This window comes from Typopeltis vanoorti, chromosome 17 (assembly GCF_054136105.1).
Source record: "Typopeltis vanoorti isolate ZY-2024b chromosome 17, IOZ_Tvanoo_1.0, whole genome shotgun sequence".
Taxonomy (NCBI): domain Eukaryota; kingdom Metazoa; phylum Arthropoda; class Arachnida; order Uropygi; family Thelyphonidae; genus Typopeltis; species Typopeltis vanoorti.
In genome coordinates, this window is record NC_143565.1 from 109,485,816 (window position 1) to 109,509,509 (window position 23,694).

At 35.9% G+C, this 23,694-nt stretch overlaps 1 protein-coding gene across 1 annotated transcript in view; it reads left to right on the forward strand.

The window, feature by feature from the left end:
* Positions 1–23,694, forward strand: part of Sras (Ras converting CAAX endopeptidase Sras) — a 190,344-nt gene that overhangs the window by 164,123 nt on the left and 2,527 nt on the right. The window contains exon 5 of the mRNA XM_090406984.1: positions 8,959–9,021. Within this exon, the coding sequence (XP_090263110.1) occupies positions 8,959–9,021 (63 nt within the window). The remainder of the gene's footprint in view (positions 1–8,958; positions 9,022–23,694) is intronic.

The following is a 23,694-nucleotide window of genomic DNA, read 5'->3' on the forward strand; positions in this document are numbered from 1 at the left end:
TACTAGCTAAATATCTAGCCCATCTTTTGAAAGATAATATAAAAAAATCAAATTCCTTCATAAAGAATTCTAAGCATTTTACTGAAAAATTAAAAGGCATCACCATCTTAAAACCAGACATCCTTGCAAGCCTAGACGTCGTTTCATTATTCACCAACGTACCTGTTGGAGAAGTTATCAAGATCATAGAAAATCTCTATCCACATGACACAGCTCAGCTTTTTCGCCATTGCCTCAAATCAAATTATTTCAAAGTGAATAACACACTTTATGAACAACTTGATGGCTTAGCTATAGGCAGTCCCTTATCACCTTCCTGCGCTGATCTGTTCATGGAAAAACTAGAAGCTGACATCCTTTCCAAAGTAAATCCAAAGCCGTTGGTTTGGTGGAGATACATAGATGATGTTTTCATAATTTGGAAAGGCACAGAACTTATTTGATTTCCTTACAAAAATAAATTCTTCCACCAAAAAATAAAGTTCACGTTAGAGCTTGAAAAAAATAACCAATTCCCTTTTCTAGATACACTAATAAAGAAACAAGAGAATGGACAAATCTAGCATAAAAATACAAAAGTAGTATTTTTTCAAGGGCATAGAAAAGTTATTGAAAGATGTGAAAAGTGTGTTGAAGTAAAGGGAGATTATGTTGATAAGTGACAAAGTTGTTTTCTTTCTATCACCTCTAAAAGTTAGTCAGGCTGGAAACTTATTAGAACGACACTCGTACATGCCAGTGTTAAAACCAATTTTAACATATGAATCTGAAAGCTGGGTTAGAAGTAAAACAGTTGATCAAAGACTAGAGACACAAATATGAGAGTTTAGAGAAAAATTAGGGAAGCGAACAGATAACAGAAGAATATTAACAATAAAAATATCAAGAAGGAACTTGACACTGTCAGCATTCAGAAATGTGTGAAGAGAATTAATCTCAGGTGGTATGAACACTTTAAGAGAATGGGAGAGGAAAGATTAGCAAAACATTTTTCCTGTCAAGATGCCAAGAAAAGACCCAGATGAGAACCAAGATAAAGATGGAATGATGCAGTTAGAAGTGCTTTACATGACTGAAATATAAGATCTGATAATATTGGATTTCTAAAAGATAACAACCTAATTTTGAAGAAAATTATCTATAGAAAGTTAATAATAATGTAAGCTTTTCATACAGTAGTGTTATTATTGAACCCTATAAACTCCTTGAGGGCACATATCAGGAATATGATGATGATATATTATTTCCAAAATTTTTCATGTAGTTCCTCTAATTTTAAATCAGTATAACTGTCATTTAATGACTAAAACTATCATGACATAGATAATGCATTTTGAAACACATACCTTGGAGTAGAACTGGAGTACTTCATATTTCTATCTTCATAAACTAGATATTTATGAACTTGGAATTGAATTGAGATAATACTATTATCAATAAATTGCTTAAAAGCATAAGAAGCTGAATGACTGTAAAAGAATAAATTACAAAAGAAATAAACACGATGAAGGTTAAAAATACACGTGCAATGATTAAAACACAAGAAAGGGATAATAATGTGGGGAAATATTAAACCTCGAAAAGAATGAATTATGCAATAATTCATAAGTGCAAAGCATGCTCTACTGAAGGAAAGAATGAGAAATGATAGATGAAAAAGTGAAACAGATGACAGAGTCCACTTAAGTGACTACACTGAATCGCTAGCAATTTCTCACTGGAAGAAACTTGGGCATAATTTTAATGTGGTGTAGTTTCCAATTCTTTGAAATCACATACAGGTAATAGATGTTTATAAAATTGTTGTCATCACTTCTTATGACTATAGTCTCTGAAATCTGTAACATGATTTCGTTATTTGGAAGTGAAGGATGGTGGATTTTTCAATTTGGGCAACATGGTTCTGTTTGAACATACAGATTGCAATTTCACAGTTTTGCTGATAAGTTTTTTATTTTGGTTTTTATTGCTTTTCAATGAGCCTGTGTTGCTCAGTCGAAGTGGTGTTTGCACTGAACTATCTGAAGAAAGAGGATTGTGAGTTCGATTCCAGTTGCCAACTAGAGGAACTTTTTCTTGCCTTTTTTGCAACTGGTTCCCAAGTTAGTCAATCTCTGGCACAGGCAAGCTGGTTTTTCTCCCAGAAACTGAGGTTTTTCGTCCCATAAACTCAAGAAAATTGACTGTAGAACCCACACTATTTCAGACATTAAAAATACAAGGCGTGTTCAAAAAAAGACTGAACTTTTTAAATACACACCAACCAACACAGAGAGTGTGCTGTGGCTACTGAACACACCTACAGGCAGATTTTGACAACAAACTGCCATTTGCACCATTCTGCTATGAGCATCAGTCATCAAGTTACATCCGATTGAGCACGTGCACAAGCTGTTCATTGGATTAGTGACAATGTGTGTGTGTGAAATTTTGCTACAAACTTGATAAAAATTGAGACATGGGTTTATGGCTATGATGATGAAACAAAGAGGCAATTGTCACAGTGGGTGGGGAAAGGGTTTCCTTGACAAAAAAAGCACGGATGAATGGGTCAAAGATCAAGGTGATGTTTTTTTTTTTATTGGAAAGGCATTGTCCATTATGAATTTGTACCACGTGGTCAGATGGTAAACAAATAGTTGTACCAGGAAGTTTTAGCATTTTGAGGGATGCTATGTGCAGGAATTGTGGTAAAACCAGACATGGGTGTTACACCACGACATTGTGAATGGCAAAACATTCAGACATTTGTTGTGTCCCATCCACCCTATTCTCTGGACTTAGCCCCAGCAAACTTTTTCCTGTTTCCCAAACTTAAAACCACTTTGAAAGAGGACGTCATTTCCAAATCACAGAGGATATTAAGGAAAATGCAATAAGGGAACTGAGCACCATCACAGAAAGTGCATTCCAACAATTCAAGAAATGTTGGGAACAGTGTATCGCCAGTAGAGGACTATTTTGAAGAGGACAGTGCTTAAAATATAAAATGAACAATCAAGTCTTTACAGCAAAAGTTCGGTCCTTTTTTTGAACATGCCTTGTATTGTGTTAGACTTAGAGACCACAAAATAGTGGCACTTGTTACTAGTCTCTTAATGTGTGCCACTTAAATTAGTGATAGCCTTGGGCCAGGTATCTCAGATTGAACTGCCCACTCAGTCTCCAAAAGTTAGATAGGGCTAAAATGGCCAATGCAGAATTCTACTGCAATGTTTTAAGGCAGCTAAGAGAAGATGTCTGTTACAAAAGACCAGAACTATGGCAAAGCCACAACTGGCTCCTCCACTACAATGCTCCTGCCCATAGCACCTTAACCATGCACAAGTTTTTGGTGGCCAACAGCATGGCAGTCATCTGCACATCCTCATTACTTGCCAGATTTAGTCCAGATTTATAAGTGGGATTGCTGCTTGAACTCAAAAGGGGACTACTTTGAAGGCTGTTGAGTCCGAATTTAAAGTAAGTTGTAAAGATTTTATTCCGGTGTATTTCTGATAGCACCTCGTATAGCAACAAAAATATTCCATAAATCTACACACACATCAAGAACCTATCTGTACTTTAACTCCTACAATCTACATACCATTAAAAAATTAGTCCTTCTGTCACAGTTCATAAATGCATATAAATTCTCAACTGCAAATAGATATCTTAATAATGAAATTAAAAAATCAACACATATTTTGAAAAACCGAGAATATCCTACACAACTGATAAATTATGCAAACCTAGCAGCCAAAATTCAGTTAACCGCTCCAACTATCAGAAAATTTTTCGTTGCATGAAATAATAAAATTATTCAAAAAACATGTAAAGCTTTGAAATGCATTTTTAACATATGGAGTACAAATTAGTTATCACTACTAATCGCAAATTGGATACCATTCTGAAACCCACAAAAATTTACACTCACAAGGAAATATTAGAATAGCACAATGTCGAGTATAAATTTCATTGTCAACATGATTGTGATTATTATTATTATATGACACCTCCAGGGAGTGCAAAGACTCATCGAAAGGAGGGAGGGCACTTACCCTACAGCTCTGTCTCCACAACTGAAAGTACCAACTACAATGAACTGTAACTACACCAATGTCATCTACCATCCACCACCACTAGTATTTTCACAGACAAACACAAACATCCATGCCCATGGTGAGATTTGAACCCACAGCCTTCTGGTTGGAGAGTAGATACACTAATCACTCGGCCAAGCAGGCCAGCATGTGATGTTGCTAATACAGGCTCGACAATCAAATCTCTATGGTTGTGCCCACAAGAACATTTTTGCAACTGTATCATTCCCATTCCTGAATACCTAATAGTAATAAAAAGAATAAAAATCAATATAAAAAAATTCTATTGGCAAAACTGAAATTGGAATCCATGCATTCAAATAGCTGTTGAAAGTTTTTTACCACTTATACTATAAATTAAATATACCAAGAAACTATATACTTGGTTTAATCCTTTATCCAAGTGTAAGTGTTTAAGGTGTGACACCTTTTGGTAACTCATATATGAAAATATGACTTCTGCATTACTTCAACCTTGGTATCACCTCTCGGTCTGGCTCCCACTGATGAGACCTCAATAAAGGTCAAAACTGGTCTGGGTAGTGACCCTTCCCATAATGCATAGCATTATACATGTCTGCAAGGGGATGTACTTTGTATTATGGGATACTAAGGCAAGTTATGTGAAGTCATACTGCCTTTACCACGAGTTGCCCCAGTCCTGAAAATACTCCAGGTGGAAACTTTGTTTGCTTACATTTGGATAAAGGATTAAACCAAGTATATAAATTCTTGGTATCTTTAATTTATAATGCATTCAAATGGAACTACATTCCCCAAAATATAAAAGCCACCAATCTTTGACTTCCAAAATAATGAAACCATGTTATGGATTTCAGAGACTATACCTATAAGAAGTGACAGCAATTCTATAAACATTCATCACCTGTATGTGATCTTGAAGAATTGGAAGTTCTGCCATATTAAAATTATTTCAAAGTTGCTGCCAATGACAGAAATGACTAGCAATTTGATATAGCCATTTAAATGGACTCCTCCACCTGTTTCACTTTTATCACCTCTATCATTTCTCATTCTTTCCCTCAGTAGAGCACTCTTTACACTTCTGAAAACAATGCCACATTGAAATGGCTCACACACCATAATTAAGCAACATCATGTTTATTCATTCATCCTTTTTGAGGTTTATTATTTCCCCACATTATTATCCCTTTCTGGTGTTTTAATCATTGCACATGTATTTTTAACCTTCACTGTTAATTCTTTATACTTATCGCATTTAATTATTTTGTAATTTATTCTTTTACAGTTATTCGGTTTTCTTATGCTTTTAAAAATGTATCAATAATAGCATTATCTCAATTAAATTCCAAGTTTATGAAAATAGAAACATGAAGTGCTCCAGGTCTACCCCAAAGTATGTGGTTTCAAAATACATTATCTATCATAATAGTTCATCATCATCATCAAATTCCTGCCATGTACCCTCAAGGGGTGTACAGGATATGATAGTACTACATGAAAAAAATTACACCATTACTAACTTCCTATCTACAATTTTCCTCCAAATCAGTCTGTTACTTGTCAAGACTCCAACATTATCAGATCTTATATTTCTATCATCTAAGGCACTTTGTACCACATCAATCCACCTATATCTTGGTCTTCCTCTGGGTCGTTTTGCTGTCAACTTGACCTGGCAGAGAACACTTGTTTTGCTAATCTTTCCTCGCTCATTCTGTTTAAGTAACCATACCACCTGAGATTAGCTCTGCTAACGCATTCCTGGATGCTGACAATGTCAAGTTCTTTCCTAATATCCTTGTTTTTAATATGATACTGCCATTGATGCCATCTGTTCACGCCTATAATCTTTCTCAGGACTCTCATATCTGCAGTCTCTAGTCTTTGGTCAAGTGTTTTACTTCTGACTCTCAGATCCATAAGTTAAAACTGGTTTGAACACTGTCTTGTATATACCTAATTTAGTGTTCTGGCTAATTTCTCTCTTATTCCATATGAATTTATTCAATTGACTTCTTACCATACCAGCTTTGCTGATTCTGTTGTCAATTTCTATATTTAATTTACCATCTTCTGAAAAAATCGTGCCTAAGTAGCTGAAATGTTTAACTTGTTCCACAGGTTCTCCATTCACAACACAGTTGACATTTTCAATGATTCTGCCTATTTTCGTTGTCTTTGTCTTTTTAATGCTGACCTTCATACCATATCTATTACAACAGTTATTCAATTTAGTCAGAGAATCTTGCAGACTTGTAGCGGATTTATTTAGAAGTATAACATCATCCGCATAAAGCAAAGAGCCAACATTAACATCTCCAATTTTGATATCATGTTTAAATACCACTTTCCTTCATAATGTGATCCATATAGATAATGAATAACAAAGGGGATAATGTACATCCTTGTCTCACACCAGATTTAAAATTTAACCATCTTCATGTACTTCCTTCAATTCTAACTGCTGACTTACAACTCAAATAAAGACTAAGTATTGCTTGATATAATGCCCCATTGACACCATATAACTGTAGCGTATTAAATAGCTTCTCTCTTGGCACCTTGTCATATGCCTTTTCCAAATCAACAAAACTTAAATACAGATCTTTGTTATAATCCCATGCTTTCTCGACTATTTGTCGTAAAGTGAAGATTTGATCCTGACAGCCTCTATTTGGCCTGAATCCAGCTTGTTCTTCACCAAGCTTTTCTTTCACAATTCTTCTCAACTGTTTCTCAAGTATACTTGCATAGATCTTGCCAGAAACACTCAGTAGGGGAAATATCTCTGTAATTCTCACATTCAGTTTTATTTCCCTTTTTATATATGGGTACTATGAGAGCTCTACTCCAATCGTCACGAATTCGTCCCTCTGTCCAGGCTTTCTGAACTATGCAGTGCAGCCACTGTAAGACTCTTATACCACCATACTTCAGCATTTCTGGTCGAATATCATCTACTCCTGCTGCCTTTCCACATTTCAAGCCTTTGATGGCTTTTTCTACTTCACGTATGGATACGTATTCCTGACTTTTACCACTGTGATGTCATCACTGCTTGTTTCATTTAGCAGTTTTTCAAAGTAATTACTCCATACTTCAAGGATATCTTTTTCTCCCGTTTTCATGTCACCTTTATCATCTCTAACTCCTTTTACAGTACTCTTTCCTTCATTCCTAAGCTTCTTCAACAACCTCCAGAATATTTTGCCGCATTCTTGATATTTATTTTCTATATTCTTGCCAAAGTGACTTTTGTTTAGCTATTTTCACACAGTGTTTAGCTTTCTTACATTGGTCTCTGTATCAATCAGGGCTTTCTTCAAGGCTTGCCACTAAATCTCCAAGGTTTGATTCCTGTTCTCAAACTACTCTTTCATTTTTTCTTCAATAATTTTTGTGTATTTTAGTCTACAGTTCACATCTGAGAGTTGCTCAACTTTTATTTGCTTTAAAACTTTCTTACATGTTATTCTTTTCAATATGAAATTCAATTCTATCCTGCTCAAGATTAAATAGTGATTACTTCCAATTTCAAATCCTCTGTACACTCTGGTGTCCTGCACCAGGGAGAAAACATCACTATCAACAATAACGTAGTCAGTGAGACTTTTCTTATTCCTTGCCTCTTCTCTCCATGTGAATTTGTGCACATTTTTATGTTGGAACATGGTGTTAGTAATAACCAGTCCATGTCCTGAGCAGAAATCCAACAGATATTTGCCATTATTATTAGCTCTGCTCTTTTCTCCAAATTATCCCAAAATATTTCTGTATGTCTCACAATCATTTCCTACTCTGCTATTTAGATCTCCAACAAGGACCAACTTTTCCTTTTTCATTGTGTCAGTTGCTTTTTCTAAAGCCTCAAAAAATTCCTTCCCCATTCTCATATTTGCCCACATTACTCTACTTGAGACTGCCTGCCATTCGAGAAGATTAGCCTCGTATTTAGTGTTGAATACAATGGCTACTCTTTCTTTTCCTTGATTGTCATTGCCTGAATATAGCATTTTGTATTTATTGCTCAGAAAGATCTCACCAGTTTTTGTCTTTTTTGTTTCAGTCACCCCTATTATATCGATTTGATACTTATCTAATTCCTCAGCTAGCTCCATTTCTTTGCCATTCAGGCAAAGAAATGGAGCTAGATATTTGATAGTACCAATCTTTAACTCTGGTGATGTTGAGTTGGGGTGTGTTTTCAGATTTGTTCCAGTAGCTGACTTTTCGCTATTCTCCTTGGTTCCCTGGCGAAAACAACGGGGGCCTTGTTTAACCGGGCGATGCCCCAGCCGGCATGAAATTTTGTCATGTTGTACCATCATTTTTTATTTTGGTTTAACCAATAAGAATACAATTTGGTTGGCTAAATCCCAAATTGCCAGCCCATCCTCGTTCGTTCAGTATCCAAGCAGATACCCAACAAGGTGCACTACGAGAAGGTGAGGATTGGACATTAGGTCAGAAACCCTGGTCGGTTCTCTGCATTCCTTTAAAGCCTATGTGGACGTCTCCTCTGAGTTATACAGCTTTGACCCTTAAGCACCCTTGCATCATTTGTGTGTGAATTTAATCTGATAGTGGTGGTGTTGTTGGGTCTGACAGATATTTAGGAATGTGTGTCTATCAGAAATAACGATAGATTTCAGATTCAGCATAAAAGCAAAAATGAATAGGATCCCTTAGATTCCCACCTTACCACTTATGGGAATATTGTTCACCTTACTAGTGCCATGTTACAGAAAGTGTAGACATAGTGACAGCAGAACTGAATCTTAGCTGTGATAAATTTTATGATGAAATGGACTAATAATAATATTGTATGGCAAATGCATAAACATGCTTTCATCAGTTGATGTTTTCATCTAAGCATTATTTTATTTTGCAGTGTTTCAGTTTGGCTATACCACTATATTTGGAGCATACTCTGCATATCTCTTCCTTCGTACAGGTAAACTTATTTAATATTTATATTTAAAATTTTTCCATATTTTGTTTAAATTCAAGTTAATCTATAATCTAAGTTGACCTCTTTCAACCTGACTTTATCCCCCCCCCCAGTGATGTTAATATTGCATATGTATATGAGCAATATTTACTAGCAATTAAGTTATCATGCTACTTAGAACTATACAAATTTTCCTTATATTTAGAGAATATCTGAAATCAGAAATGAGTTTTTGCCATGAAATGTTCCCTAATTGTTTTCTACAGTTGCGAAATATATTCCACCCAATTCCACCCAATCAGTTTCTCAGTAATTCCTTTAATGTCTAGCCATTCTTTTCATAATTTCTATATGATTGTTTCTCTTTTAGTAATCTTTTTTTATCTTTCTTTTTTTTTTTTTTAAACATGATTACTACACATCTTTTTATTTTTTAGTACTAATGTTGCAACATTAAAATGTGTTGTCATTGCAGCATGTTTGTCAGGAAAGAGATGAAAGTGGACTCTTACCAATAATCCTTCATGGTTGGAGTAAACTTTGTACCTAAATTTTATGATATATGAAATTTTAATATTTTAGGAATATCTCCATATATAAATAAATAAATAAATAAATATATGAGGTGGTATCAAAAAGTTTCAAGACTAGCTCTGTTTATGAGAAATTACTTTATTTATCTACGTTTACACACTATCGCCTACAAAATAGTCCCCTTGCATATCAATACAGCGCTCCCAGCGTTCTTGTCAATTTTGGAATGTGTCCTGGAAGTCTTCTTTTCGAAGCATGTCAAGCACCTTCTGCGATTCATGCTAGATCTCCGCAATGGTGTCAAAAAGGTGACCTTTGAGCTGGATCTTCATCTTCGGGAAGAGGGCGAAGTCTGTAGGAGCTAAATCTGGCGAGTAGGGTGGGTGCAGAAGTGAGATCATGTTGTTTCTGGCGAGAAACTCACATGTGAGGAGAGCTCGATGACAGGGTGCATTGTCATCATGGAGCATCCAGTTTTTCGCGCGCCACAGATCTGGTCGCTTTCGTTGAATGTCCTCCCTCAGATGCCTTAAAACCTGCTAGTAGAACTCGCTATTGACTGTCTGGTCCCTGAGGACGAATTCTCTATGCACAATGCCGCGAATGTTGAAAAAGACGATGAGAATGCACTTGGTCAAGCTGCGGACCTGCCTCGCCTTTTTCGGTCGTAGAGATGATGGGCACTTCCACTGTGAAGACTGTTGTTTTGTCTCAGGGTCGTACCTGTACACCCAAGTTTTGTCACCGGTAATGATCCTCGACATGAAGGATGGGTAATCCACTGCACGCTGATGGAGTTCTTGGCAGACTTCGACACAATGTTCCTTCTGCTCCTGGGTCAGCAGCCTGGGGACAAACTGGGCAGCAACATGGCGCATGTTCAAATCACACGTGAGAATTGCCTGGACTGTTCCGTATGACACACCAACAATAGCAGCAATGTTGTGGAGTGTTCTCCGACGATCCTCATGCACAAGTTGCTGAATGGTTTCGACATTTTTGGGGGTTGAGCGCGTTGAAGGTCTTCCTGATCTCTCATTGTCTTCCAGTGATGTTCTTCTGCTCTAGAAGCATGCGTGCCACTCAAAGCACCTCGAACGACTCATTGCAGCATCGCCGTAAATTTGCCGAATCATGTCAGACATCTCTGTGGCAGATTTGCCCAGTTTCATGCAGAATTTCATGTTTGCTCTTTGTTCTAACTTGCTGTCCATGATGAAATCGCAGATGTGGTAGCACAGGTGGTCAGAATAGCATTAGTTGCACAGCTCCCAATGTACACAGGACGATGTCTTTTGGCAAACTGACTTATGAAGGTAGGTGCTCCCTGTGACTGTGCGTGTTAAGTCCTCACTTCCTTATAATTCATCTTACTTTGTTATATTTATTTACTTAGTGTCTGTATCGTTATTAATTCCTTAATATAACACTTTCTGTTAGAATCTTAATTATACTTCACTAACTCTTTAATTTATGCAGTCTCAACTTTTACTTTGGGCCGTTAACAACTTTAAGGATATTGCACGTGGGTAAAAGACAAAGAGATTCCCAATAGACAATGGCAATTCCTTTGATTCAGTGCTGGTTCTCTCTTCGGATTCAGGGAAAATTTATATTATACTGCGCCACCCTGAATCCTAGATTTTTGAACTATGAAAAATCAAAGAACCAGAACTTAGCATAGCACACTATCCCTAATTTCTTATACTGTATGAAGTAGTTAGTTCAGATCTCATCTATCTCTAACTTAATTTGCAGTTGTAGCCTACCTTATAAATTACCTCCCACCATGGTTCGATTATTTATGAGCAGTGCAATAGAAAATGAAATCAGGCAAGTCAACTATTGAATTTAAAGAAAACATTTAATTACATATCATGAATAAACTTTGGCACATGCTAGCTTCAATATCAATTTCAATGAAAAACATAATTATCTAACCCTTCTTACTCTGCCTTAGCATATATAAATACATTAGTTAAAACATCAGTTTAGTTAAAACATTCTATCAAAGGTAAATCATAAGCTAAAACTCCACAATACTAAAGGTTATTCATTCATAGACATTAATTTAACCCTAATTTCTTCATTCATGTCTCAGAGTTACACTACCCTCTTAAGCTATATCTCTAAAGTCCTTGCATAAAATCACAATCTTCTGCACTTAATGTCCAACTAAAAATTACAGTCTTTCTTCCTTTATACATTCACTAAACAGATTAAAGTTTCTACTTTACCAATTGCTGGGGAACTATTAGAACATCATACATATCTCGATATAACATCACCTCCAGGTCCACTTTTCGTTCTGCTTGGTCTGCATTACCCCACTGAATGGTCCAGACTGGATATATCTCTGGCAACGAAGACACGTGCTCGCCATTCACTGCTCATCAGGCTCAGCAAGGCTTAGCTGTCTCTGCAGCAATCAGGAACTCAGCTCTGCTGGGCAAATCCTTACCGGCGATCTCCCAAGGACTTCTCGGCATTCTCCTATGATCTCTGCTTCAACGATCCTTCCAAGGAACGGGGACGAACATCACCAAGCGAAGAGGACGACAAAAGAAAAAGGCACGCAAAAAGAACTGAGCTGGCGCTGCTTCACTTTTTAGATTCCGCACCAACACTTCCTTACTACGTGATTAAATTTCTCCCTCTTTGCTTACATCACCTTAAATTCCCAGCACCAAGCACCACAATCTCCCTTAGCATGCTCTTCGGTGGTGGTGGTGTGTGTGTGTGGGGGGGGTGTTGCGTGCTCTCCTTCCACAGTGCATGTGCATTTGGCGTACGTGTTTTGCTCCTGGCTATGAGTACTTAATCCAATTAGCCTTCTCTCAGTAATATACAAGTATTTATACAAATTTAGCAAAGTTTAAACAATGGACTATTCACAGTAAATACATTACAACACTATGGACAAATAAAAGGATTCTTAAATTATTAACATTTCTGGTAATTTACAAGCAATTTTATCTGCCTGATATATCAGTATATGCCAAAATGTAAGATGCATGTTAAGTTCTGAAAAAAAAAATAAATTAATACAGTTTCAGTTTCATTCAGAACTTAACACGTTCAGCTTTGTGCTGCCATCTGTTTGCATGTTACAAACCTAGTCTCGAAACTTTTTAATACCACCTCATATATATATTGGCAGTAATAATTATTTCAATCACTCATATGCATTTACTATAAAAACTACATAAATGCTAATCTGGTGTACCCATTACAATTCACCTGCTGTTTTTCTATATAATTGTCATAAGCCTTCCATAGAGTGCCACATCGATGAATATCCAAAACTTCTTCATAATTTAATTAAGTTACCACTAGAATTTTAAATGAATACAATAGACCATACTGTAACTGTAAGATGTAACAAAAAAAAAGAATATACAGTGAGTCATTCAGCATCTAACCTATAGAATCTAACCTGTAAGAGAGCCTTAGTCCTGCGCAGATTCAGTGGAACAATGTTACAAAGAGCTGGAAGCCAGTGTGTGGGTGTTGATTTAATTGTGCCAGAAATCAGTCTCATTGTATTATTTAGTTGGCTATCAACAAGTTGAACATATGTGCTATTTAGCCACACTGGTGAGCAATATTCAGCAACAGAGAAAACTAGACCAATTTTGCCTTGAAACTTGGAATTCCTTTTTTGAGTCAATGCAGCAGTTATGATTATTTCTAGTGTTTAGTTTCTGGTTGTTTAAAAATAAATCATTAAGTGAATTTAATGTGATTCATTGTTAATTAATTAATTATTTTTTGTAAATGACTGTCCTTAACATTTACAAAAAAACAGGTTAAGTAGGAGTGACTTGCTGCATTTGAACTATTGCCATCACTTAGTAGAAAGGCAAGTAGTTTGGAAGATAGTGTTTATTTATTCGTATGGCATGAATATCAAAACATGCAGTACAATACACTGTCACTTTAATAACATATAAAATTAAAAGTCAAAAGTCATTTTAAAAACCAATAAAATTAAAAGGTTACATCCATATTGGTCAGATAGTTCATAGCTTCAGGTGTAGCACTTAAAAAGTCCAATTTGTCTCCTGAATATGCTCTGAGATAACACAGTCACAATATGGTTCACAGTTTGTCTCTGAGCTCCACAATCACAATGCGGGGATGGTCGTTTACCCCATTTAAAAAGTATGTCCGCACATACACCATGACCAGTTCGTATTCTATTAAGCTGAGTCCAGGATTTTCGTGGGAGGTGTGAGTAAGCATCAAAACTTTCTTGTAATTCATTGAGAGAAAATTTTGTGATGTCATCTGTATGGCTCTCCCACTGTTCTTGCCACTTTTGCTTCAAGTCAAAGTTAGAATGTAGTAGTAGTTGGGCTAATTGTAGTGGTGGATGTCTTGATCTCAATCGTCGTACACTTAAGTCTGGGTGATCTAAATGCATTGGTAGGGCTGTGTTCTCCAAGATTTTCTTATACTCCTGTAAGAGAGCCTTAGTCCTGCGCAGATTCAGTGGAACAATGTTACAAAGAGCTGGAAGCCAGTGTGTGGGCGTTGATTTAATTGTGCCAGAAATCAGTCTCATTGTATTATTTAGTTGGCTATCAACAAGTTTAACATGTGTGTATTTAGCCACACTGGTGAGCAATATTCGGCAACAGAGAAAACTAGACCAAGAGCAGTAATCTGCAGATTATCGGCTGTTGCTCCCCATGTCGTGCCTATTAGTTTTTGTATTATGTTGTTACGGGTTCTTAACTTAGCATGATAATTTGTAACAGATGATAACCACTCCACCTTTAAACACCATGATTTTTCACTCCAAAGTTTGAAAAACAGGCCAAAATTTTATTGGCAGTAATTTTTTAAACCTGTATGTTTGCATAAATTGATTTCTAAATGAACAAACTTGCTTGGTTTTTCCAATAAAAAATTAAAATTAAGCTTTGATATTTGTGCTGTCTTCGTGGTATTGTGTCCGTTTAGTCCTGAAGATTGTAACCTGTTTATTTAGGAGTATAATAATATCATCTGTATAAATCAAACAGCACAGTTTAATATACCTGATTTTGATATCAGGTTTAATTCCACTTTCCTTCATAATGTGATTCATATAAATGATAATTAATGAAAGTAGAGATTGTGTGCACCCTTGTTACACTTGACTATGTTAAACCATCTTCTTGTACATCCTTCAAATTGTAATTGTGACATATATCATGAGCATATGCTATGAGATTCCTTTGGATAATGTTACAGAAATTATCTTTCGTAATGGAAGATAATTTCTGTTAGTGCTTTACCATATTAGCCTTTTCAAATTCTTTTCAAAAACTTAAATACAGATCCTTGTTATATATTCATGTGATTTCTCATCTGTTTGTCTTAAAGTAAAAATCTGATCCTGACATCCTGTGTGTTGGCCTCAACCCAGTTTGTTTTTCCACCAGTTTTCTTATCCTCTTCTGATGCTGCAATACTTAGTAGGGAAATTTCTATATAATTTTCATATTTAGGTTTATTTCCCTTTTTACTGCCATTCTATGAGAGTTCTTTCCAATCATCCAAAATTCTGATTTATGCACTATAGTCACCTCCTTATTTGAGGATATTCAATAGAATATCCTGAATATCATTTACTTCAACTATCTTTTCACCTTTCAAATTTCCAATAGCTTTTTCTATTATCTCCATTACTTAAAATGACTACATTCATTCTGTTCTCTCTGGATATTTTCTACCACTGTTATTTTACTGCTTATTTAATTTGATAATTTTTAAATTATTCAAGACATTCAGAATATTCTCATCTTTGTTTTATGTTGCATTTATCAACTCTGATTTCTTACTGTACTTCTTCCTCCATTTTAAGCTTTTTCAGTAACCTCTAGAATATTTGTCATAATATATTATTATACAGATATTTCCATAGAGTCAGAAGATTCATTGCAGAAGGGCCATACTAAACTTTATACTCAATACCTATCATACCTCCTCTTAAACTCATTCACTGTCAGGGTACTCACAGCTAATTATGACAATCCATTAAACTCACTCACCACTCTGCAAAAAATCTAGTCCACATACCCTTACTAACCACACTTTTACACAACTTCCAGGAATGGCCTCTCAATTCATCATGTATCGAAATTTTTTTTTGTGTCAGTCTTATAGCACCCTTTGAATAACTTGAAGTTTCTGTCGTGTCCCCTTTTTTCTGCCTATTAACTAAACTTTGTAACCCACACCCCGTCAAATTATCCTCTTAGGGTTCATTCCACAGACCTGTCACCAGCTTAGTCACTCTTGTCTGAATCTTCTCTGCCACCTATTGATCCCTAGGAAACCCAGGTGGCAATTTGTTCACAGTAGTCAAGATGCAGCTGAATCATAGCCTTATAAAGAGGGACAATAACCTCCCCTATCTTTACTTGTTAGCATGTTTTTCAATATCCAACTCTTTTGGATAATAGATAATATCTAGAATTTTCAAGATATTCTTAGATGTCTGGACACTAATTACTTTGAAAAGTTGCTAAATGAAAGAGGTGACAGAAGAGGGTAGAAAATATTCAAGCGGAGTGTAGTCAAGAGTAAATTTATGAACACTCGAGGTAGAACAAGGCATCATAAACTGAAATGTAGAAAGACAACTGCAGTAGATTATATTTAATCAGAAATATTCAAATATGCATAAAAGTCTTACACAGCGTACTTCAGAAGGCCTGGGTAGATTTTCATATTATTCATCTATATAAAAGGAAAATCAAACTGAAGTTAGAATTATAGAGGAAATTTCCTTTTGAGTGTTTCTAGATAAGATTTATGTTTCACACTTGAAAATAAGCCATGAAAAATTATCGAAGAGAAACGTGGAAAAAAAAACAAATTGGGTTAAGGCCAAATAGTGGTTTTAGATTTCATATTTTTGACAAATAGTTGAGAAATCATAAGAATATGGCAGGAATCTATATTTAAATTTTATAGATCTGGAAAAGGACATTTGATAAGATGGCAAGAAAAAGCTATTTGAAAGCTACAATGATATGAGGTAAATGGAACATTTTACAGAACAACTATTTGAGTTGTAAATCAGCATTTGGAATTGAAGGAAGTACAGGAAGATGGTACGATGTAAAAATCAGATGTTAGACAAGGGTGTGCATTACCTGTACTGTTATTCATCATCTGTATGGATCACGTTATGAAAGAAAGTGCCATTAGGCCTGATATCAAAACTAGAGCTTCTCAGCTAGGTTTAGGTTCTTTACTTTATACAGATGATGTTATACTCTTAAATAAATCCAGTAGAAGAGCCTCTGTATTTCTTTCGATATTGACGAAGCTCTTTGGTTGGAAAAGCCTGGGTTTGAATATCATCTAGGATGTGAAGAATGTTTATTAGGACTTTTCACTCAAGGTGAGCTAGCTAGTTTCATGTGGAGGTTCCTCCCAGAAACTCCTGTTTTTTATCCTGCAAGGTAAACATATGCAATTTACAGCCATAATATACAATACAAAACAGATAGATTAACTGGCCTATCGTTAACAATATTAAGTTTTTAAGATACCAAGTTACATTTACTTGGCTATGAGAGGCCATTAAGCCTATACGAAAAAGGGTGATGATGATGATGATAAATCCAGTATACGTTTGCAGGATTCCTTAACTAAATTTAATACCTGCTATAACAAATTTGGTATGAAAATCAGTAGTAAAGAGACAAGGGCTATGAAAATAGGCAGGAACATTAAAAACATCACCTTTATGGAGAAACTGTAGACATTTCATTTAAACATTTCAACTAAGAATTTCATATACCTCCTTAAATTTACGTTCATACCATGTTTTGGTGTGATGTAAACAACAGATGCCTTTCCAGTCTATGTAGAGTATTCAGAAAGGCTGGATTTACCATAGTTATTAAATTTAACTTGTTATTTATGTTCCTTTTTTCGGATAGGAATTGTGCATCTTGTTTCACCTATATAGAGCAAATTACAGGTACAATGAATATGGTATACTCTAGGGTGGGCCAGCAGAGGAAGTGGATCCTTGGATGAGTTGAGTAAGTTCTTTAATTTTGTAGGAGGTTTAAAGGTGGCATTAAGGTTGTATTTCTGTAGCATTTTATTTATTTTATCTGACATCCCTTTAATGTATGGAATGACAGTTTTATTGTAATCTAGTTTATTTTTGTTTTCTCATCTCATCTTCCTTATACCCTCTTTTACCTTGCGGTGTCGAGGGTCCATTGATCATCGGACCTCACTCCGTTTACAGGATAAGGTGGTCAGCCTTATGCCCCGGTGTATCCTATGGCCTGTAGTGTTGAGTTCTCAAGGCCAGTTTGCCTGCTTTGCGGGATGAAAAACCCCAGAATAAACTGGGGAAAAAAAACCTGCTGTCCACGCCCAAGACTGGCTAACTTGGCTATGGCTAAGGAAGATCCTTCAGCTCCTCACGTCACCGACGAGAATCGAACCTAGGACACTCCTTCCCCAGGCATATGGTTGCGCTTCGCAACCATATGCCTGGGGAAGTCTTCTAGAGGTCAGACCTTTAGAAGCTTTGAAACGAGAAAGAAAGAACACATAGGATATGTCAGAAATAACAGACAAGACATTTCAGGCCTTTCATGCCACTTTGCCTCTACTAACCATCACATTGAGCGGGATAAGAGCCTTATGCCATACATAGAAGATAACTACCATTCAAGAACCTTTAAAGCAGCAGCTACAGTCGCCCATAAAACTGAAAACCTAAACAAGAATCAAGGTCTAATTTTACCAGAAATTTGGAAAACTTTTAACAGATTGTTGGCTACTGTTTCCACTTAACAAAAAATATTGTGTGTGAATGGGAACTTACTCTACAAGACACTTTTACAGGTTGCCTTATTCAATCAATTTTAACCAGATTTAGAATACAATTATTTCTTATGTTTTCCAAATTTCCGGTAGGATTTTACGCCAATTACATTATGTCTCGTAACAAGTAAATCATATTTCTTATGTTGTTTATGCTTCCATGAGAAGTTCAGTTCACTTGGACTAAAGTGAATAAGCATGAGTTGTAAGGGAAGATACCATTCTCCACAAACACCTGTAAAGGTAGAATCATTCAACCAGTTTTGACCAAATTTGAATATAGCTGTTTCTAATATTGCTTAAGGTCCTCTGAAAAATTCACTCCAGTTGGACTAAAATGAAAGCAGATTAGGAAGTGGGGGGGGTTCTCTTTCTCCACAAACACCCTCCCAAATTGCCTTGTTTAACAATTTGACTGCCACTGACCTAATGTGTAAACTTCCTGATGGTGCCAATAGGTGTGATACTAAATTTGTTAGTATAGTAAATTTAGTTTAATCCTTTATCCAAGTGTAAGCAAACAAAGTTTGCACCTGAAGTATCTTCAGGACTGAGGCAACTTGTGGTAAAGGTGGACTAAGCTCTCATCACTTGTCTTAGTATCTCCCATAATGCAAAGCACATCTCCTTGCTGACATCTATAATGCTATGTGTTAAATCTTGAATGAAAGAGAATTTATAATGTATTACCTTTCATTCAGATTTAACAAGTATCTAAATTCTTGATGTAATACTTGTATATTAATTAAAGGAAATCGAATGTAAATGAAATGATAATAACATCCTTGATTTGAAATTTGCTGAATATTGTAGTGTCAAATGTCTTATAAAGAAAAAAAAGGGAGGGGGAAGCAGTTTAGGAATGGGTGAAGTATGTGTTAGTTTGCGGACATTAGGCTAAAATCCCAGACAAGATAAGAAGATTAAATCATGACCTGAGGCCATCATGTATGCAAGGGTCTATGTTGTGCGAGGGGGTCTCCCGTGGACGAGTACGAGAAGCATCAAATGGAGTGCAGAAGAATCGAGGGAGTATATAGTTTTTTGGCTACACAAAAACGAGGCTTTTGGTTTTTGCCTCGGATCTGTTCCAGTCGTTCCCGGAGAAAGGAAGTTCCAGTGAGGTCGGGATGAGCTGTGCGGCCAAGTAGAATGCCAACATGCATATAGGTCTCGGCATAGCAGAAGGTCAGCATAGGCCGAGAAGGAAATCCTGAACCTCGTGGACCAACATCGGCAGCAGTGCTTCGTGAACATCGTAGGCTACGAATCGTGATCGTATTCACATATCACATATACGTTCCTTAGTTTCTTGCTTCCAGAAGCAAGAACCTAAGGAACGTATCAACCAGGTAACCTCATCGAAAAGGGACCAGATGAAGAAAACGCGAGCCATATAATTCCAGTTGATGATCTCAAGTATAAGCCAGTGAGATCCCGACACCTCGGTAAAGTAAGAATTTTTTTCAAAATTTTGTATACAATGAAAGCTAGATTGTGATGGTAAAAGGGACTAATTAGAATTGTGATTTATGAAGTGTTGTAGGACTTTAGGAGTTGAATCATGAATAGGGAATGATTGATCTGAGTCAGAAAACTTGGAAAGGTGCTGTGTGAAAAATATTTTAGTTTGTCATTGTCGGGTAGTTCTTGAACCATTAATTGTGGGAAAATAATCTAGGAGTGTAAGTAATTAGAAGGACATCCCATTTTAATAGTATTAGATAACATTTCATGTTGTAAGGGAACTAGAATGGCCATGTTATGTCGAGTTATCTTATTTTACCATTCATACCAACATTAGTTAAGTTAGTATCTATGAAGATAATTGTAACTTGCTTTATTAGTAATGAATAAAATTTTTCTTGTCAACCAAATAACTTACCTGATCACTAATCTCAATGCACCACTCATAAAGAGAACATATGCGTAAAATTATTGGGGATAGTCACGACTGCAGTGCAAAATAAGAATATATTAGATTATTGTGTTTGGAAATAGAAATTGCTCTTAGATAAAGAAATTTCTCTTATCTGTAGAATTTTGGTGGTGCAGCATAAACAAATAAATTTTCTGAAATTTGAAACAGGGTTAACACTAGTATTCTAACAAAGAAATTGGCTCTAGCCAGAGGCATTTCCTTTGTCTATCGAGTTTTGCACATGTGGACAATACACTAATAGCGGCCAAGGGATAGAGGTAACAATAAAGGTAGAGTCTGTAAGAATTATATAAGACAAAATTTTAGAGTTGATGAAATAACAAGAAAAAAAAAAATAATTCAAGGAAAGGATATAAGATCATAGAGGAGTAAATACAATCAACAAATAAATTCATACTCATTATATATCATAAATATATATATAATTTTACACTATGCATTAAGGGAAGAGCTACTACACTTAATTTCAACCTTTACGGAGGTCTTGTCAGTGGGAGCCAGACCCAGAGGTGGTGATACTAAAGTGGAAGTAATGGAGAAGTCATATTTACCTATATGAATTGCCAAAAGATGTCTCACCTTATTATTAAATTACTCTGGATTAGAGAAAGATATTAGAATTTTTTTCCACTTGGTTAGACTGTAATAAATTTAGTTTAATCCTTCATCCAAGTGTAAGCAAACAAAGTTTGCCCCTGAAATATCTTCAGGACTGAGGCAACTCATGGTAAAGGTGGACTAAGCTCTCATCACTTGTCTTAATTTGCTTACACTTGGATAAAGGATTAAACTAAATTTATTATAGTCTAACCAAGTAAAAAAAAAAAAAACTTCCAACATCTTTCTCTAATCCAGAGTAATTTAATAATAAGGTGAGATACCTTTTGGCAACTTGTATTGGTAAATATGACTTCTCCATTACCTTCCACCTTAGTATCACCACCTCTGGGTCTGGCTCCCACTGACGAGACCTCGATAAAGGTCGAAACCTGTCTGGATAGTGGCCCTTCCCTTAATGCATAGCATTAATGTCTGCATGAAGATGTGCTTTGCATTATAGGAGATACTAAGACAAGTGATGAGAGCTTAGTCCACCTTTACCACGAGTTGCCTCAGTCCTGAAGATACTTCAGGCACAAACTTTGTTTGCTTACACTTGGATAAAGGATTTAACTAAATTTATTATAGTCTAACCAAGTGGGAAAAAAACTTCCAACAGGTTGTTAGTATTTTCTCTTCAAACATACGTAATTGCTGTTACATTTTTCACTTTTTCTCACTGTGACCATAGACTTTTCTTTAGTCCAAAAGTCTTTGGAGCTTGCATGGTTATATAACTTGTTGAAAGTTTCTAGTCCAATGTGGGAAAGGAGCAACTAGCTCATTAGAAACAAGTGGCACCAATGTTGCACTAACATCGCCACCCAGCTACGATAAGCTAATTAGTGACATCTTTGTCACTGCTTCTGCAATGTTCTTAGTATTTTCTCTCTGAAAGTATATATTTTCTTCTTTTTTTTCCCCCACTGTAACTGTAATCTTCATGGAACAAGAATTGAATTATTTATTTTAATACAATCTTGGTGTTGCTTGCTTCTAATGAGCTGGACACTCCCTTCCCCATGGGTCTAGAAACTTTGAAGCAGTAATATAAACACACATGCTCCAGAAACATGTTAGTACAACTCCATTTGCAATTCTTGTTACAAATCTGTTGTGCTACTTCTCTCATTTATTCACTTGTAAAAAAGTATTTCATGTTGGCTATGTCTGGCTAGATATTGTAGAAAGTATAGAATGGGAGTATCTTGTTTTATGAAAAGTTTGATTTTGCTATAATTACTCAATATGCCAGGCTTCTCATTTGCCCATTTCAAATACCGATATTGGCTACAAATTATCTGTAGTCCATTGCAAAGTTCATTGTGACAAGCATAAGATAACTTGTAGTTCGATATCCTAATGTAGACAGCCACTATGAGTTATCTCATAGTCAGCAATCAGTGCGTTATCGAAATTTAGAATATGTGTCCTCACTATAGCAATAATCAGACAGATTGCCAAAAATTAAACAAGATATTTAGAACCTCCCCTTCTATACTTTCTGTAATATGATATCTGGCCAGACATAGCCAACATTCTAAAAAATGTATTCAGAAAAGGAATCTAAAAATGCTAGAGAGTGTCATAACCTGCCCTCCTGAAACCACTCAAACTCAATGCTTGTAACCTTATTTTTCCCCCTCCCCCAATTTCAATGATTATTGTTTATATTTTCAATCATTGAAAATATAAACAATAATCATTTGTTCCTTCTTTGAAACTCTAGTTACTTGCCTGTTCTTTGGAACCTTATCCTTCTCTGTCTACAGGAAACTTATCCACACCAGTAGGTATATCCATTATCTTTCACACCAATACACTTTCCAACAGTTTGGTGTTAAGAACATCAAGAAGTATGGTTACAATCACACTTAGCTTCACCACTGAAATCAATTACATGGAATTTTCTTAGCCACTAGCTTCTTCTCTCAACAAGAATCATCAACCTCTATGCTATTTCCATAAACATAACTTTTCAGAATTCAGAGCACAAAAATCTACTTCTATCAAATACATCTAGGGTACCTTTGAAAGAGAAGCATGAATTCTTAAAAGATATAACATTCAAGCCTTTTTCAAATCTTATAAAAAATTAGCCATCCTTATCTGCTCAAAGGTTCTCTCTTATTTAGATCACCTTGAATCCCCCTACAGGATCTCCTGCTCCTGCAAATTGGTATGCTTTGCCCATATTGGAAGAACTGCCACTTTCCATCTTGATGGACATAAAACAAATCTGTCCAATGTCTATTGTAGTGTAGACATTGGATTGGATGCTCTGGGGTTGTAGACCATACCATTGATTTCAGATAATTGTGTGTGTGTGTGTGGTGGGGGACATCTTCATTATAGATGTGGATTTAAATCAGAGAGACTGTTTTTAGAATCAACCACAGCTGTATAACATTCTCCTAACTTAAATAAATATTACTGCCTCACATTATTAAAAATCTGGGAGACTTATTTCTCCTCTTTGGAATGGACTGACTGTATGCTCTTCCATGCTGTAGGTACATGCCAAACTTGTGCGATCGATTGTAAAGATGATACATAATGATGATATATAATGAGTGTTAATTCTTTAACACCAATTTTAAACATTATTGAGGTGGGGTGCCATGAGACTGTCAGCCCACCAATCGAGATCTCCTTACCATACTTATAAAGGATGTTAGGTTTGTAGAATTAGGCTGTTTACTGCCATTCAGTTGTTTATTGTTTATTTTTCTCTATTTCTCTCTTTA